The 19,210-nt window shown below is 50.9% G+C and overlaps 1 protein-coding gene across 1 annotated transcript; it reads left to right on the top strand.

The window, feature by feature from the left end:
• Positions 1-803: 803 nt before the first annotated feature.
• EGR4 (early growth response 4) lies at positions 804-3,630 on the top strand. The gene is given in 3 exon segments (XM_083160840.1): positions 804-1,313; positions 1,605-1,772; positions 1,775-3,630. Coding segments are annotated over 3 exon segments (1,419 nt in total). The 5' UTR covers positions 804-1,162; the 3' UTR covers positions 2,875-3,630.
• Positions 3,631-19,210: the final 15,580 nt, after the last annotated feature.

Below are 19,210 nucleotides of genomic sequence, written 5' to 3' on the forward strand. Positions count from 1 at the left end.
GCACACAGTAACAGATGGGAGATCCCTGTATATCGCTGTCTCTGATGATGATGGGGATGGATCCTGTTCCTGCACATAGCTGCACACAGTAACAGATGGAGATCCCTGTATATCGCTGTCTCTGATGATGATGATGGGATGGATCCTGTTCCTGCACATAGCTGCACACAGTAACAGATGGGAGATCCCTGTATATCGCTGTCTCTGATGATGATGATGGGGATGGACCCTGTTCCTGCACATAGCTGCACACAGTAACAGCTGGGAGATCCCTGTATATCGCTGTCTCTGATGATGATGATGGGGATGGATCCTGTTCCTGCACATAGCTGCACACAGTAACAGATGGGAGATCCCTGTATATCGCTGTCTCTGATGATGATGGGGATGGATCCTGTTCCTGCACATAGCTGCACACAGTAACAGATGGGAGATCCCTGTATATCGCTGTCTCTGATGATGATGATGGGGATGGATCCTGTTCCTGCACATAGCTGCGCACAGTAACAGATGGGAGATCCCTGTATATCGCTGTCTCTGATGATGATGGGGATGGATCCTGTTCCTGCACATAGCTGCACACAGTAACAGATGGGAGATCCCTGTATATCGCTGTCTCTGATGATGATGGGGATGGATCCTGTTCCTGCACATAGCTGCACACAGTAACAGGATGGGAGATCCCTGTATATCGCTGTCTCTGATGATGATGGGGATGGGTCCTGTTCCTGCACATAGCTGCACACAGTAACAGATGGGAGATCCCTGTATATCGCTGTCTCTGATGATGATGATGGGGATGGATCCTGTTCCTGCACATAGCTGCGCACAGTAACAGATCTGTCGGGAGACTTCACAACTTCTCTGCACAGGTTTTATTAAAAGAAAAACAACAATCTGGAGCCCGGGAGGCGTCACAATAATAGATTTCCTTTTTGGGAGTCCCCATCCTGCATCCTGTCTCCATATATGGGCATGTACGTCACAGCAGCATCACTGGAGGCTCCTGAAATGGAGTGATCCCCGGCAGCGGAAGATCAGAGGCAGCCCCTGCTGTATATAAGAGGGGCTGCAGGGCTGGAGCAATGGGCACACACAGCCAGCATCCCTCAGTCACACAGGAGCTACCAGCAGCCAGCATCCCTTACCTGCCAGCCAGCCTATGCAGCTGGGGATCATGGATCTCTCCTGCCACAACGCCATCTACCCCAAGTACCGGGAGGAGGAGGAGAGGGAGCAGGGTGCGGGGTCAGCAGGAGAGCAGTCTGCAGCAACAGAGCCCCGGGAGGACCCGGGTACCCAATTCTCTGACGGTAAGGACGGTCTATGTATGTCCTGGGATCAGCAATGGGGTTTGCAGTGTCCTCTGCAGTGATTAACCCTTTGTGGTGACCTGCAAAGTGAATGGGAGATAAGGGATGGGGGCACTACACGTCTCATGTGAGATAATGGGGTGGGGGTCACAACACGTTTAATGTGAGATATGGGGGTCACTGTGTCATATGTCAGATGTGGGGGGGGGGGGGGGGGGGGGGTTACTATATACCACCTGTGTGTATTTCTGCTGCAAGCACAAAACTCACCCCAGGTCTCTCCTCCCCCAGGTGTGTACATGAGCCCCTCTGGCGAGGACGCCTCGGACTACTTCTACCTGAGCAGCCAGCCCTCCCCACCGCTCCCCCTCAGCTACTCCGGGAGCTTCTTCATTGAGGCAGCCCCTGAGCATGACCAGGAGGTCCTCTTCAACATCATGTCTGGGATACTTGGCCTCTCTCTTTCTCTGCACCTCAGCGGCTGAACCGGCAGGAGGCGCTGTACTCGGTTCCTGAAGCCATTCAGAACCACATGGACCTGTATTCCAGCTCCCAGCCCAACCTCAGCATCTCCGTCCAGCAGGACTTCCCCAACCAGCTGTACTCTGCGTTCAGCAGCACCGAGGACATCCACCAGGTTCCCTGCTCCCCTAACCTGGGCAGTTCCTGCTCCACACAGGGGTTCTTCGACTCTACAGTCCTGCCCAACAAGCAGGAGATAGACTTGTCCCCCATCTCCCCCACACTGGACTCCTTCCACCCCCAGTGGGACACTCAGGCTCCTCAGAACTTTGGCCCAGTTTCTTATGCAACAGATGGATTTATGTCCCCTGATAACTCCCCTCCAGTGTTTCACCCCTTGGAGTCCAAGATGGAGAACATGATGTCTGCCTGTAGCCAACCAGGCATGGACCATATGTCAGATGAGTCTGCTCTGTACAACAGTATGGACTTCACTTACCAGGCTTCTCATTGTGACTACTCTGAAACCAACCTGGACCTAAAATCCCACCTCTTACCAGATACCAAGTACCAGCTGAGCAATCAAGTGTCCATGCCTGGGCTGATGAACCACCAGTCACCTCCCATCATTTCCACAGACTTTCTGGGTCTCTCCCCAACAGCTGGCACCCTACTTCCAGCCAATGTGGACCCACCCCTGGCAGAGCCCAGGAGGAAATACCGCAGGAACAAGTTCCCTGCCAAGTGCTTTCGCCCCAAGCCCCACGAGAAGGCCTTCGCCTGCCCAGTGGAGAGCTGCATCCGGAGCTTTGCCAGGTCCGATGAACTCAACCGGCACCTGAGGATCCACACTGGCCACAAGCCCTTCCAGTGTAGGATCTGCCTGAGGAACTTCAGCCGCAGCGACCACCTCACCACCCACATCAGGACCCACACCGGGGAGAAGCCCTTCTCCTGCGACCTGTGTGGCAGGAGGTTTGCCAGGAGCGATGAGAAGAAAAGACATGGCAAGGTCCACATGAAGCAGAAGGCCAGGACTGAGGAGAAGCTGAAAGGCCTTGGCTTTTACACCATGGGCTTGTCATTCAACACCATGTGAATAGACAAGTCCGTGCTTGGTCTTGCCAATTGTATTTGTCACCTTGGAGAGTTGACCTCCAGCAGGTGTGTCGGCTAGCACCACATTCGGAGGAACCAGGTGGGACTTGTTGCTCTGCTGTCACCTGCATGGCTCAGTCTTCTGTAACAGTGTGGTGTATACTCCTACTCCTCCACTAGAGGCGCTGTTTGCTAGCACTGTCTTAGTGTTAGGCTCTGCGGACGGAGCTTGGTTCAGCACCAGGGCTGCGGACAGCTCCCATCCCCGCCTGCAGTGCATGGGAGCGATGCTGGGGGTCGCTGCGGCTCCTCCAGGTCTATGTGACGTGGCAGGTGACCTTGGCGTCACAGGTATATATGTATTTATAGATCCTCACTGTGGATTATTCTTGTTGTCAGGCACTTACTAGTGAGATGGGTCCAGTGAGTGTTACTGCTGCTGCTATTGTACAAACACGGACTTATGTATTTTCCTCTGTGCTGCTGTTGGGAGCGGACCGTCTGGAGGACTTGTACAGCCAAACAACCACAGATGGTGTGTTCTATTTTTAGATGCGATGAGAACTGTTATAAATGTCTATTTTCTTTGTACATACCGCTGATCCTGAGGTTTCTGTGTGCCAGCTTCCGCTCGGTGCAATTTAATATTTTTTGTAAAAGAAATTCTATATGTACAGTGTATATAGTAATGACAAATGATTATGTTCTCATGAAACCAAAATGACAAATTTGTTTATTTTTTCAAAGAAATAAAGCTGGTTATGTTCCGCAAAATCTAATGGTATTATCTTCAGTTTGTGATGTACAGCAGTGATTGTTATAAAGCACCTCCCTGTATTAAACCACATACATACACACACACACACACACACACACACACACACCACCCCCCCCCCCCCCCTAGATACATACATAGTCAGGTGTGGTAAGGATGACAGGGGAGGTATTTATGTATCAGTGTTATCAGCCAGGCCCTATATATATATATATATATATATATATATATATATATATATATATCTGCTAAGAATAGAGCTGGTATCCTGTACTCTATGTAACAACACGTGACTGATTCATGGTGACTTCTACAAGGTGAGCACAAATAGAGCAATGCTAAAGCTGTATACAGGAGACACACGGGTGTAGTATATAGGAGAACACACAAGTGTAGTATACAGGAGACACACGGGTGTAGTATACAGGAGAGTGCACGGGTGTAGTATACAGGAGAGTGCACGGGTGTAGTATACAGGAGACACACGAGTGTAGCGTATACAGGAGAGTACACGGGTGTAGTATACAGGAGAGTACACGGGTGTAGTATACAGGAGAGCACACGAGTGTAGTATACAGGAGACACACGGGTGTAGCGTATACAGGAGAGTACACGAGTGTAGCGTATACAGGAGAGTACACGGGTGTAGCGTATACAGGAGAGTACACGGGTGTAGCGTATACAGGAGAGTACATGGGTGTAGCGTATACAGGAGAGCACACGAGTGTAGTATACAGGAGACACACGGGTGTAGTATACAGGAGACACACGGGTGTAGTATACAGGAGACACACGGGTGTAGTATACAGGAGAGTACACGAGTGTAGTGTATACAGGAGAGTACACGGGTGTAGTATACAGGAGAGCACAGGAGTGTAGTATACAGGAGAGCACACGGGTGTAGCGTATACAGGAGAGTACACGAGTGTAGCGTATACAGGAAAGTACACGGGTGTAGCGTATACAGGAGAGTACACGGGTGTAGCGTATACAGGAGAGTACATGGGTGTAGCGTATACAGGAGAGTACACGAGTGTAGCGTATACAGGAGAGTACACGGGTGTAGCGTATACAGGAGAGTACACGGGTGTAGCGTATACAGGAGAGTACATGGGTGTAGCGTATACAGGAGATTACACGGGTGTAGTATACAGGAGAGCGCACGGGTGTAGTATACAGGAGAGCGCACGAGTGTAGTATACAGGAGAGCGCACGAGTGTAGTATACAGGAGAGTACACGAGTGTAGTGTATACAGGAGAGTACACGGGTGTAGCGTATACAGGAGAGTACACGGGTGTAGCGTATACAGGAGAGTACACGGGTGTAGTATACAGGAGAGCACACGGGTGTAGCGTATACAGTAGAGTACAAGGGTGTAGTATACAGGAGAGTACACGGGTGTAGTATACAGGAGAGCACACGGGTGTAGCGTATACAGGAGAGTACACGGGTGTAGTATACAGGAGAGTACACGGGTGTAGTATACAGGAGAGCACACGAGTGTAGTATACAGGAGAGTACACGGGTGTAGTATACAGGAGAGTACACGGGTGTAGTATACAGGAGAGCACAGGAGTGTAGTATACAGGAGAGCACACGGGTGTAGCGTATACAGGAGAGTACACGAGTGTAGCGTATACAGGAGAGTACACGGGTGTAGCGTATACAGGAGAGTACACGGGTGTAGTATACAGGAGAGTACACGGGTGTAGTATACAGGAGAGTACACGGGTGTAGTATACAGGAGAGTACACGGGTGTAGTATACAGTGGAATGAGGCAGGACCTATATAGTATTTCATTGCATTCACATTAGTCCCCGGACCCAGCATCGCATCCACTAGGAGACCATTGGAAAATCAAGATTTCTTTAAGATGTTCGACCAAATCATGCGGTGGAGACCATTGTAGCTGAGTCTGCGGGTACAGTGCTTTCCAGAAAACATGGAGTGTATCCGGTCACCCCACCCCCACATGCCAGCAGCGTGTCAATCATGCGGCAGGATATGTGGCACCTGTGAGCAACATTGCATCCCCCACATCTGCAGGTCCAAAATCATTGCAAAGTAATCAAAATAGCGTTCACCCCTGTGTTCCCTACCACATAAACACACGCACGCGCACACACACACAAACACACACACGCGCACACACGCACACACACACACACATACATACATACATACATACGCGCACACGGATTAATTTTTGCCAGCAACCAATGAACCTAGCAGTATATCTTTGGAGTGTAGAAGAAACCAACACAAACACCAGGTAAACATACAAACTCCACACAGATGAACCTGGAATACATGACCTCAGAGCAGTGATATAGGGCACAATTCAGACCAGCCATGGGGAGAAGGAGGCCGCTGCTGACGCCAGGGACCCTCCATCCCAATGGCCGTAGAGCATCTGCGTTTTCCGTAACACTCCCGCAAAATCGCCGGGCGTTACGCCCCCAAATGCTCGGTGCCTGTCAATCACTATGCAGCCAGCAAAGGCTAACTTTGGTGATTCGCAAGGGGACCCCACGCATGTACACAGCATACCGTGCCCACACGCGGGCATTTGATAATCAGTAGCCCTGCGTACAGATCTGAATAAGGCCCATAGTAATTCTAACCACATTGCCATCTGTACATCTATGTCTAGAATCAGAGCTGCCGAGAGGGGGGAGCGAGTACTAACTAATGGGGCCTGGGCTTGCTGGAGGGGTCCGGCTGGGGCCCTGGTCCGACCCCCTCCTCCTCCGTTCCTCCTGGGCGGAACCACAGCACACAGCATGTGGCAGAGATCTCCTCCTTCTCTGTCTAGAATGTCTAGGGCCTGATTCGCAGGCAATGGCGTCCTATGTGAGGCACAGCTTCCGTCAGCCACATGCACCCCCCCCCTTCCCATTACCTCCTAATGAATTCCACACACTGCGCCCCCATATTCTTTGTGCATCTCCATGCGGTAACAATCGCTACTTAGTACATAACGACACTAACAGCACCTCCTCCCATATAGTACATAGCGACTCTAACATCGCCTCCTCCCATATAGTACATAGCGACTCTAACATCGCCTCCTCCCATATAGTACATAGCGACTCTAACAGCGCCTCCTCCCTTATAGTACATAGCGACACTAACAGCACCTCCTCCCTTATAGTACATAGCGACACTAACATCGCCTCCTCCCTTATAGTACATAATGACACTAACAGCACCTCCTCCCTTATAGTACATACCGACACTAACAGCGCCTCCTCCCTTATAGTACATAGCGACACTAACAGCACCTCCTCCCTTATAGTACATAGCGACACTAACATCGCCTCCTCCCTTATAGTACATAATGACACTAACAGCACCTCCTCCCTTATAGTACATACCGACACTAACAGCGCCTCCTCCCTTATAGTACATAGCGACACTAACAGCGCCTCCTCCCTTATAGTACATAGCGACACTAACAGCACCTCCTCCCTTATAGTACATAGCGTCACTAACAGCGCCTCCTCCCTTATAGTACATACCGACACTAACTGCGCCTCCTCCCTTATAGTATATACCGACACTAACTGCGCCTCCTCCCTTATAGTACATAGCGACACTAACACCACCACCTCCCTTATAGTACATAGCGACACTAACTGCACCTCCTCCCTTATAGTACATACTGACACTAACTGCGCCTCCTCCCTTATAGTACATACCGACACTAACTGCGCCTCCTCCCTTATAGTATATACCGACACTAACAGCACCTCCTCCCTTATAGTACACACCGACACTAACAGCACCTCCTCCCTTATAGTACATAGCGACACTAACATCGCCTCCTCCCTTATAGTACATAGCGACACTAACAGCACCTCCTTCCTTATAGTACATAGCAACACTAACAGCGTCTCCTCCCTTATAGTACATAGCGACACTAACAGCACCTCCTCCCTTATAGTACATACCGACACTAACAGCACCCCCTCCCTTATAGTACATACCGACACTGCCAGCGCCTCCTCCCTTACAGTACATACCGACACTGACAGCGCCTCCTCCCTTATAGTACATACCGACACTGACAGCGCCCCCTCCCTTATAGTACATAGCGACACTAACATCGCCTCCTCCCTTATAGTACATACCGGCACTAACAGCGCCAACTCCCTTATAGTACATACCGACACTAACATCGCCTCCTCCCTTATAGTACATACCGACACTGACAGCGCCTCCTCCCTTATAGTACATAGCGACACTAACTGCGCCTCCTCCCTTATAGTACATACTGACACTAACTGCGCCTCCTCCCTTATAGTACATACCGACACTAACTGCGCCTCCTCCCTTATAGTACATACCGACACTAACTGCGCCTCCTCCCTTATAGTACATAGCGACACTAACAGCACCTCCTCCCTTATAGTACATAGCGACACTAACAGCACCCCCTCCCTTATAGTACATAGCGACACTAACAGCACCCCCTCCCTTATAGTACATAACGACACTGACAGCACCCCCTCCCTTATAGTACATAACGACACTAACATCACCTCCTCCCTTATAGTACATAGCGACACTGACAGCATCTCCTCCCTTATAGTACATACCGACACTAACATCGCCTCCTACCTTATAGTACATAGCGACACTAACAGCACCTCCTCCCTTATAGTACATAGCGACACTAACTGCACATCCTCCCTTATAGTACATACTGACACTAACTGCGCCTCCTCCCTTATAGTACATACCGACACTAACTGCGCCTCCTCCCTTATAGTATATACCGACACTAACAGCACCTCCTCCCTTATAGTACACACCGACACTAACAGCACCTCCTCCCTTATAGTACATAGCGACACTAACATCGCCTCCTCCCTTATAGTACATAGCGACACTAACAGCACCTCCTTCCTTATAGTACATAGCAACACTAACAGCGTCTCCTCCCTTATAGTACATAGCGACACTAACAGCACCTCCTCCCTTATAGTACATACCGACACTAACAGCACCCCCTCCCTTATAGTACATACCGACACTGCCAGCGCCTCCTCCCTTACAGTACATACCGACACTGACAGCGCCTCCTCCCTTATAGTACATACCGACACTGACAGCGCCCCCTCCCTTATAGTACATAGCGACACTAACATCGCCTCCTCCCTTATAGTACATACCGGCACTAACAGCGCCAACTCCCTTATAGTACATACCGACACTAACATCGCCTCCTCCCTTATAGTACATACCGACACTGACAGCGCCTCCTCCCTTATAGTACATAGCGACACTAACTGCGCCTCCTCCCTTATAGTACATACTGACACTAACTGCGCCTCCTCCCTTATAGTACATACCGACACTAACTGCGCCTCCTCCCTTATAGTACATACCGACACTAACTGCGCCTCCTCCCTTATAGTACATAGCGACACTAACAGCACCTCCTCCCTTATAGTACATAGCGACACTAACAGCACCCCCTCCCTTATAGTACATAGCGACACTAACAGCACCCCCTCCCTTATAGTACATAACGACACTGACAGCACCCCCTCCCTTATAGTACATAACGACACTAACATCACCTCCTCCCTTATAGTACATAGCGACACTGACAGCATCTCCTCCCTTATAGTACATACCGACACTAACATCGCCTCCTACCTTATAGTACATAGCGACACTAACAGCACCTCCTCCCTTATAGTACATAGCGACACTAACAGCACCCCCTCCCTTATAGTACATAGCGACACTAACTGCGCCTCCTCCCTTATAGTACATAGCGACACTAACAGCGCCTCCTCCCTTATAGTACATAGCGACACTAACTGCGCCTCCTCCCTTATAGTACATAGCGACACTAACAGCGCCTCCTCCCGTATAGTACATAGCGACACTAACAGCGTCTCCTCCCTTATAGTACATAGCGACACTAACAGCACCTCCTCCCTTATAATACATACCGACACTAACAGCACCCCCTCCCTTATAGTACATAGCGACACTGACAGCACCTCCTCCCTTATAGTACATAGCGACACTAACTGCGCCTCCTCCCTTATAGTACATAGCGACACTAACAGCACCTCCTCCCTTATAGTACATAGCGACACTAACAGCACCCCCTCCCTTATAGTACATACCGACACTAACTGCGCCTCCTCCCTTATAGTACATACCGACACTAACATCGCCTCCTCCCTTATAGTACATATCGACACTGACAGCGCCTCCTCCCTTATAGTACATACCGACACTGACAGCGCCTCCTCCCTTATAGTACATAGCGACACTAACTGCGCCTCCTCCCTTATAGTACATACTGACACTAACTGCGCCTCCTCCCTTATAGTACATACCGACACTAACTGCGCCTCCTCCCTTATAGTACATACCGACACTAACTGCGCCTCCTCCCTTATAGTACATAGCGACACTAACAGCACCTCCTCCCTTATAGTACATAGCGACAGTAACAGCACCCCCTCCCTTATAGTACATACCGACACTAACTGCGCCTCCTCCCTTATAGTACATACCGACACTAACAGCACCTCCTCCCTTATAGTACATACCGACACTAACAGCACCCCCTCTCTTATAGTACATACCGACACTAACTGCGCCTCCTCCCTTATAGTACATACCGACACTAACATCGCCTCCTCCCTTATAGTACATACCGACACTGACAGCGCCTCCTCCCTTATAGTACATACCGACACTGACAGCGCCTCCTCCCTTATAGTACATAGCGACACTAACTGCGCCTCCTCCCTTATAGTACATACCGACACTAACTGCGCCTCCTCCCTTATAGTACATACCGACACTAACAGCACCTCCTCCCTTATAATACATACCGACACTAACAGCACCCCCTCCCTTATAGTACATACCGACACTGACAGCGCCTCCTCCCTTATAGTACATACTGACTGGTAGCTGGCTGCTGTGATGGATCAATACACCGGGTAACCAGGTAACCAGTTATTTAAATCATTAATAAACATTAGGAGGTAAGTGTCGGATGCTCGGCCATATTACAGAAATGCTGAATCACAGGGGAAACGTGTAAAGTGTTAGGGTGATAATGAAGTAATCCTATTGGTATACTATGTAAGAGAGCAGCTCTCCGTGTGCACAAGGAAAGTGCAGAATAATAGTGAAATAACAGCTGCATTCATATTATTGTAAAGGATCAGATGTTTAATTCACAAAGTACAAAGTTATATAACAAAAATAACAGATAAAGGTGTTTAATTAAAGAAGATTGATCCCCTTTGTTGATTAGCAAGTCGTTCATTGTAATCACCGTATTATTACATGTAATTTAATACTGGGTTTATTAATGACACACTTCATCACAAACCATGACAGGGCTGGATGTTTGTATTGTGCGTCTCCCTTAGCTCTGTACTTCTGCTGCTCAGTGATCTTACATATTATTATCAATGAAAAAAGACCAAGATGCTGTAAATCCCATACACTATACTTGCCTACTTTTGAAAACTAATTTCAGGGAGATTATAGTTGGTAGTAGAATTTTGCACAGCGCCCCATTGAGAGGGTGTGTCATGCTCCTCCCAAAGGACGTGTCTAGTTCCATATGTGGAGAGATTGTGAACGTGGCACCTAGTGTGCACTGCTACATCTGACAGGAATCTTTTAAAATGACTTATATCCAGGGCTATTTTTCAGCAGGCTCCAGCAGGAACTGAGGCCCTTATTCTAGTTCACTCTTTCTGACAAAATATTTCAAAAGGTGCGTACACACGGGGCAATATGATCGCTGGCAATATATTGCTAGCAATATATTGCTCAGCAATCATATTGCCCCGTGTCCCGTTTTCATCTGCGACCAGAGATGGTCGCAGATGAAAATTTAAACACTGCTAGGTGAAGAGGCAGAGGATGTCGCTGGTCGGAGGAGCATGTTCCTCCGACCAGCGACCATTCAGGGGCTTAAAACGGGAGCGCGCACTCAGCGATTTATCGCTGGTGTACACTCCAATCACTGGCAATATGGTCGCTCAGCGACCATATTCCCAGCGATTTCAGCCCCTATCGCCCCCGTGTGTACACAGCATTAGATGGACAAAACCATGTGCACTGCAGGTGAGGCAGGTGTTAAACCCCACCCAAATCTAATTATCTCTGCACAAGTAACACCTGCCTCGCCTGCAGTGCACATGGTTTTGTCCATCTAAGAAATATTTTGTCAGAAAGAGTGAACTAGGAGAGGATTCCGAGGTCGTCGCCTGGGACCAGGTGAGTTGGATTTGCTTCCTTAGGTACCCCTGGGGACTACCTCGGATCCCGGACCCCGGATTCTGCAGCCCAGGAGCCCCGGAACCCCAGGACCAGCCCCGGAACCAGGACCAAGGCCCCGGAACCGGACTCTTCTGCCCTGGAGCCCCGGAGGATGGACCCAGGATCCAGGGACCGACCTACGGGCTCAAGGTAGGTAAGTATCAGTGTGTGTGTGTTTTGTATGTATTAAACTTTTATTTTACAGTGTGTCAGTGTGATTTTGTTAACTATTTTTTGTACTGCTGAACTACAAGTGCCAGCGGGCCCTTTAATGCCCCGCATGCTGGGACTTGTGGTTCTCCAAGTCCCAGCATGCGGGGTAGGCTTGCTGGGACTCATAGTTCGCCAGTATAAAACAATAGTTTTACTTCTTTTTTTACACAAGCCATCAGCCCGATGCCCACCGCCCAGGGGCATCGGGGACAGCCCCGGACTATCAGCATGGGCTGGTAAGTCCTGGAGGGGGGGGACCCCTTCATTGGGGGGGTCCCCACTTCCCCAGGACCCCTGCCCATGCTGACCAGCCAGGGGGTTAATGCTTTGGCCGCGGGAGCTTATATAATAAGTTACCCCCGGCTGTGGCATTACCCTGCTGGCTGGTTGTGTCCGGTGCTGGTTCTTAAAATACGGGGGACCCCTAGTCACTTTGTCCCCCGTATTTTGGGAACCAGCGCCGGACCTTGAGCCTGGTGCTGGTTTCATGAAATCAAGGAGACCCCTATTTGTCGGGGACCCTGATTTTATGTCACCAGCACCGGCTCAAAACCTTTGTTTTATTTTTTACAGCAGAACCCTGCACGGAACATTGCGATCTGTGCAGGGTTCTGGCTAATTCGCCTAACAGACCCAGGTCTGAAATAAGTGCGATAATTAGTCACCTAAAAAATGCGATGTGCAAATGCGCATTGCATTAAATAAGCGACTTGTATACTTTTCTATACGAAAACATCTGGATGCGATAAAAATGCGAATTAATCTCGCAATTTTTATCAGCATACCTTAACGCACATAATATGCGATTTCAGTCCCTTAGCGCATCACATTAAATTTGCGATTTCAATGAAAAATGCGATATCGCCATTTTGTGGTCTAATTACCGCAAAAAAAGCAGAATCGCATCCCATAGAATCTCACCCTTTATGTACAATATAGACCTGCTTTTTCAATCAAAAAAAAAAAAAGTTATGGCCTTGAACTTCCTGTGCATATAAGCCTATAAATAAAGCAGGGTATATTTAGTGGGAATTAGGGGGAGTAATAGGCATTAGTGATAATATGATGTATTACGCACAGACCACCATTGTGGTGGATTAGTGGATTAGCCTCGCACTCCTGGCCACAGGCCGTATAAAGGGAACGGATACCAGAGGAACAGCCAAAGATATGGCATAGAATAAGGTTGTAGCTGCTGAGGAACTACACATCCCAGCATTCCCTGCCACTGTTCCCATTAGGCATCCTGAAACTGTGGCAGGGTCTGCTGGAATGTGTAGTTCCACAGGAGCTGGAGAGCCCCAAGGCTAATTTCCCTGGTATAGTATACAGCATATTTTCCATCATTTCCATTATAGCCGCTGTTAGAATATTCCGTCCTAATCTTTTACTTCACTGTAATCATTGGGATCTTCACATAGTGACAAGCAGTGATTGTGAAGGCCCCTGTGCTGGAGTAAAAGGCCCCTGTGCTGGGGTATGAGGGCTCCTGTGCTGTGGTAAAAGGCCCCTGTGTTGGGGTATGAGACCCCAATTCTGGGGTGTACTGTGCTGGGGTGTGAGGCCCCTGTGCTGGGGTGTGAGGCCCCTGTGCTGGGGTGTGAGGCCCCTGTGCTCGGTACCTGTGCTTGGGTAGGAGGACCCCTGTGCTTGGGTAGGAGGGCCCCTGTGCTTGGGTAGGAGGGCCCCTGTGCTGGGGTATGAGGCCCCTGTGCTCGGTATAAGGCCCCTGTGCTGAGGTATGAGGCCCCTGTGCTCGGTACCTGTGCTGGGGTATGAGGCCCCTGTGCTGGGGTATGAGGCCTCTGTGCTCGGGTACTGTGGAGCGTGGTTAGTGGGAGATTCAGGGGAGGATGTATGAGGGACAGTGGAGCGTGGTTAGTGGGAGATTCGGGGCAGGGTGTATGAGGGACAGTGGAGCGTGGTTAGTGGGAGATTCGGGGCAGGATGTATGAGGGACTGTGGAGCGTGGTTAGTGGGAGATTCGGGGCAGGATGAATGAGGGACAGTGGAGCGTGGTTAGTGGGAGATTCGGGGCAGGATGTATGAGGGACAGTGGAGCGTGGTTAGTGGGAGATTCGGGGCAGGATGTATGAGGGACAGTGGAGCGTGGTTAGTGGGAGATTCGGGGCAGGATGTATGAGGGACAGTGGAGCGGGGTTAGTGGGAGATTCGGGGCAGGGTGTATGAGGGACAGTGGAGCGTGGTTAGTGGGAGATTCGGGGCAGGGCGTATGAGGGACAGTGGCGTGTGGTTAGTGGGAGATTCGGGGCAGGGCGTATGAGGGACAGTGGCGTGTGGTTAGTGGGAGATTCGGGGCAGGATGTATGAGGGACAGTGGCGCGTGGTTAGTGTGAGATTCGGGGCAGGGTGTATGAGGGACAGTGGAGCGTGGTTAGTGGAAGATTCGGGGCAGGATGTATGAGGGACAGTGGCATGTGGTTAGTGTGAGATTCGGGGCAGGATGTATGAGGGACAGTGGAGCGTGGTTAGTGGGAGATTCGATGTAGGGTGTATGAGGGACAGTGGAGCGTGGTTAGTGGGAGATTCGGGGCAGGGTGTATGAGGGACAGCGGAGCGTGGTTAGTGGGAGATTCGGGGCAGGGTGTATGAGGGACTGTGGAGCGTGGTTAGTGGGAGATTCGGGGCAGGGTGTATGAGGGACAGTGGAGCGTGGTTAGTGGGAGATTCGGGGCAGGGTGTATGAGGGACAGTGGCGCGTGGTTAGTGGGAGATTCGGGGCAGGGTGTATGAGGGACAGTGGAGCGTGGTTAGTGGGAGATTCGGGGCAGGGTGTATGAGGGACAGTGGAGCGTGGTTAGTGGGAGATTCGGGGCAGGGCATATGAGGGACAGTGGAGTGTTGTTAGTGGAAGATTCAGGGCAGGATGTATGAGGGACAGTGGCGCGTGGTTTGTGGGAGATTCGAGGCAGGATGTATGAGGGACAGTGGAGCGTGGTTAGTGGAAGATTCAGGGCAGGTTGTATGAGGGACAGTGGCACGTGGTTTGTGGAAGCTTCGGTGTAGGGCATTTGAGGGATTGTGGTGCAGTATAGTGGAATAAGTGTGAACTACCTATTTTTGTTCTGTGTTATTCCATATAATGCACACAAATTGTTTGTTAAATTTGCCATGTCTGCGAGGTCTTGTACAGAATACTTATACAGGCTACAACAGACAAACCACACCGAGCATTTCTCATTCCAGATATAAGACAATGCCACTGCTGTCATAGGCAGAAAACTCAAGGCTGTTACACTGAAAACAAATATACATTCTCCTACACACAGTGACACCCCTCCTCTCTGTGTACCCCTCCCCTCTGCATACCCCCCCCTCCTGTACCCCTCACCTCTGTGTACCCCCTCCCCTCTGTGTACCCCTCCTCTCTGTGTACCCCTCCTCTGTGTACCTTCCTCTCTGTGTACCCCTCCCCTCTGTGTACCCCCCCCTGTACCCCTCCCCTCTGTGTACCCCTCCTCTCTGTGTACCCCTCCTCTCTGTGTACCCCTCCCCTCTGTGTACCCCTCAACTCTGTGTACCCCTCCTCTCTGTGTACCCCTCCCCTCTGTGTACCCCTCCTCTCTGTGTACCCCTCCCCTCTGTGTACCCCTCAACTTTGTGTACCCCTCCTCTCTGTGTACCCCTCCCCTCTGTATACCCCTCCCCTCTGTGTACCCCTCCCCTCTGTGTACCCCTCCCCTCTGTGTACCCCTCCCCTCTGTGTACCCCTCCCCTCTGTGTACCCCTCCCCTCTGTGTACCCCTCCTCTCTGTGTACCCCTCCTCTCTGTGTACCCCTCCTCTGTGTACCCCTCCTCTCTGTTTACCTTCATCTCTGTGTACCCCTCCCCTCTGTGTACCCCTCCCCTCTGTATACCCCTCCCCTCTGTGTACCCCTCCTCTCTGTGTACCCCTCCCCTCTGTGTACCCCTCCCCTCTGTATACCCCTCCTCTCTGTGTACCCCTCCTCTCTGTGTACCCCTCCCCTCTGTGTACCCCTCCTCTCTGTGTACCCCTCCTCTGTGTACCCCTCCTCTTTGTCTACCTTCATCTCTGTCTACCTTCCTCTCTGTGTGAATGACTGCAGATGTGAGCATCCCCACACATGACAGCACAGTGGCACCATGGTCAACATTGCTGTTGTATAGTGATTGGGTTATGTGGTTCATTCTGACCATAGTACTATCTGTGTGAGTTTGTATGTTCTCCCCATTTTTGGGGACATTTGGTTATTTCTCTGGCAGGACAGGTGGGAGGATATATAGATATATATATATATATATATATATATATATATATATATATATATTGTATACACATATACTGTGAAATAACCTGTGCCCCTGTGAAACGAACAGACAGATGCCTGTGATATGGAATATATCCGTATCCTCTTACGCTTCCCTCTGCTGCAGTACTGTAGTGAATGATGTCATTGTTGTTTATCACTGATGTCACCACCAGCATTATACTGTACAACCACTTTATTATTATAATGACAGCTAGGAATTATGTACTTTCTATTGGCTTGGGGGGGGGATCTTGTGTAGGAAGAATTATACAATGAACAGCACTTGAACACCTTTCATGGAAGCAAAGCTTACTGGCAGAATCAGAGAGACAGACTGCGTCCTCTCCTGCACAAGGACGTCCTTACATAATACATGTGTCATCTACACTCATGGACTGTCAGATACCACTGAGCAGGCCAAACACTGGAGACTTCTGTAGCCGATTACCGACGTACACACGCCCTAATGTAAGTAATAGAAGAACAAAAACATTGTCTCTTTCCGATTGTTTCTGTACTCCAGGACACGTTCCTTCTGAATCGGAGATGTCAATGCAAAGCCTGCGTCAGACTCTCCTCCTTGCGTCAGACTCTCCTCCTTGCGTCAGACTCTCCTCCTTGCGTCAGACTCTCCTCCTTGCGTCAGACTCTCCAAACCACCTTTCTTATGTCGGATGACATGTACATGGGGCTGAAGATGGTTTCCTCGCTGAGAACTATGTCAGAGGAACATTGTGTAAGTAGTGGTATTAAGGTGTGTGGTAGCATGCCCTACAGAGATAGTGGTGTGTGCCCAACAGAGATGTGTGGTGGCATGCTCTACAGAGGTGGACAGTGATGTGTCCTACAGAGGTGGGTGGTGGCATGCCCTGAAGAGATGGGTGGTGGTGTGCCCTTCAGAGATGGGTGGTGGTGTGCCCTACAGAGATGTGTGGTGGCGTGCCCTACAGAGATGTGTGGTGGCGTGCCCTACAGAGATGTGTGGTGGCGTGCCCTACAGAGATGTGTGGTAGCGTGCCCTACAGAGATGTGTGGGGGCGTGCCCTACAGAGATGTGTGGTAGCGTACCCTACATAGGTGGACAGTGACGTGTCCTACAGAGATGTGTGGGGGCGTGCCCTACAAAGATGTGTGGGGCGTGCCCTACAGAGATGTGTGGTAGCGTACCCTACATAGGTGGACAGTGACGTGTCCTACAGAGATGTGTGGGGGCGTGCCCTACAGAGATGTGTGGGGGCCTGTCCTTCAGAGATGTGTGGGGGCGTGCCCTACAGAGATGTGTGGTGGCGTGCCCTACAGAGATGTATGGGGGCGTGCCCTACAGAGATGTGTGGTGGCGTGCCCTACAGAGATGTGTGGGGGCGTGCCCTACAGAGATGTGTGGTGGCGTGTCCTTCAGAGATGTGTGGTGGGGTGCCCTACAGAGATGTGTGGTAGCGTGCCCTACAAAGATGTGTGGGGGCGTGCCCTACAGAGATGTGTGGTAGCGTGCCCTACAAAGATGTGTGGGGGCGTGCCCTACAGAGATGTGTGGGTGCCTGTCCTTCAGAGATGTGTGGGGGCGTGCCCTACAGAGATGTGTGGTGGCGTGCCCTACAGAGATGTGTGGGGGCGTGCCCTACAGAGATGTGTGGTGGCGTGCACTACAGAGATGTGTGGTGGCGTGTCCTTCAGAGATGTGTGGGGGCGTGCCCTACAGAGATGTGTGGGGGCGTGCCCTACAGAGATGTGTGGTGGCGTGCCCTACAGAGATGTGTGGTGGCGTGTCCTTCAGAGATGTGTGGTGGCGTGCCCTACAGAGATGTGTGGTGGCGTGCCCTACAGAGATGTGTGGGGGCGTGCCCTACAGAGATGTGCGGGGGCGTGCCCTACAGAGATGTGTGGTAGCATACCCTACATAGGTGGACAGTGACGTGTCCTACAGAGATGTGTGGGGGCGTGCCCTACAGAGATGTGTGGTAGCATACCCTACATAGGTGGACAGTGACGTGTCCTACAGAGATGTGTGGTGGCGTGCCCTACAGAGATGTGTGGTAGCATACCCTACATAGGTGGACAGTGACGTGTCCTACAGAGATGTGTGGGGGCGTGCCCTACAGAGATGTGTGGTGGTGTGCCCTACAGAGATGTGTGGTAGCGTGCCCTACAGAGATGTGTGGTGGCGTGCCCTACAGAGATGTGTGGTGGTGTGCCCTACAGAGATGTGTGGGGGCGTGTCCTTCAGAGATGTGTGGGGGCGTGCCCTACAGAGATGTGTGGTGGTGTGCCCTATAGAGATGTGTGGGGGCGTGCCCTACAGAGATGTGTGGGGGCGTGCCCTACACAGATGTGTGGGGGCGTGGCCTACAGAGATGTGTGGTGGCGTGCCCTACAGAGATGTGTGGTGGAGTGCCCTACAGAGATGTGTGGTGGCGTGTCCTTCAGAGATGTGTGGTGGCGTGCCCTACAGAGATGTGTGGTGGCGTGTCCTTCAGAGATGTGTGGTGGCGTGCCCTGCAGAGATGTGAGGGGGCGTGCCCTTCAGAGATGTGTGGGGGCGTGCCCTTCAGAGATGTGTGGGGGCGTGCCCTACAGAGATGTGTGGTAGCATACCCTACATAGGTGGACAGTGACGTGTCCTACAGAGATGTGTGGTGGCGTGTCCTTCAGAGATGTGTGGGGGCGTGCCCTTCAGAGATGTGTGGGGGCGTGCCCTACAGAGATGTGTGGTAGCATACCCTACATAGGTGGACAGT

Source organism: Crinia signifera, chromosome 1 (assembly GCF_055691185.1).
Source record: "Crinia signifera chromosome 1, ASM5569118v1, whole genome shotgun sequence".
Lineage (NCBI taxonomy): Eukaryota > Metazoa > Chordata > Amphibia > Anura > Myobatrachidae > Crinia > Crinia signifera.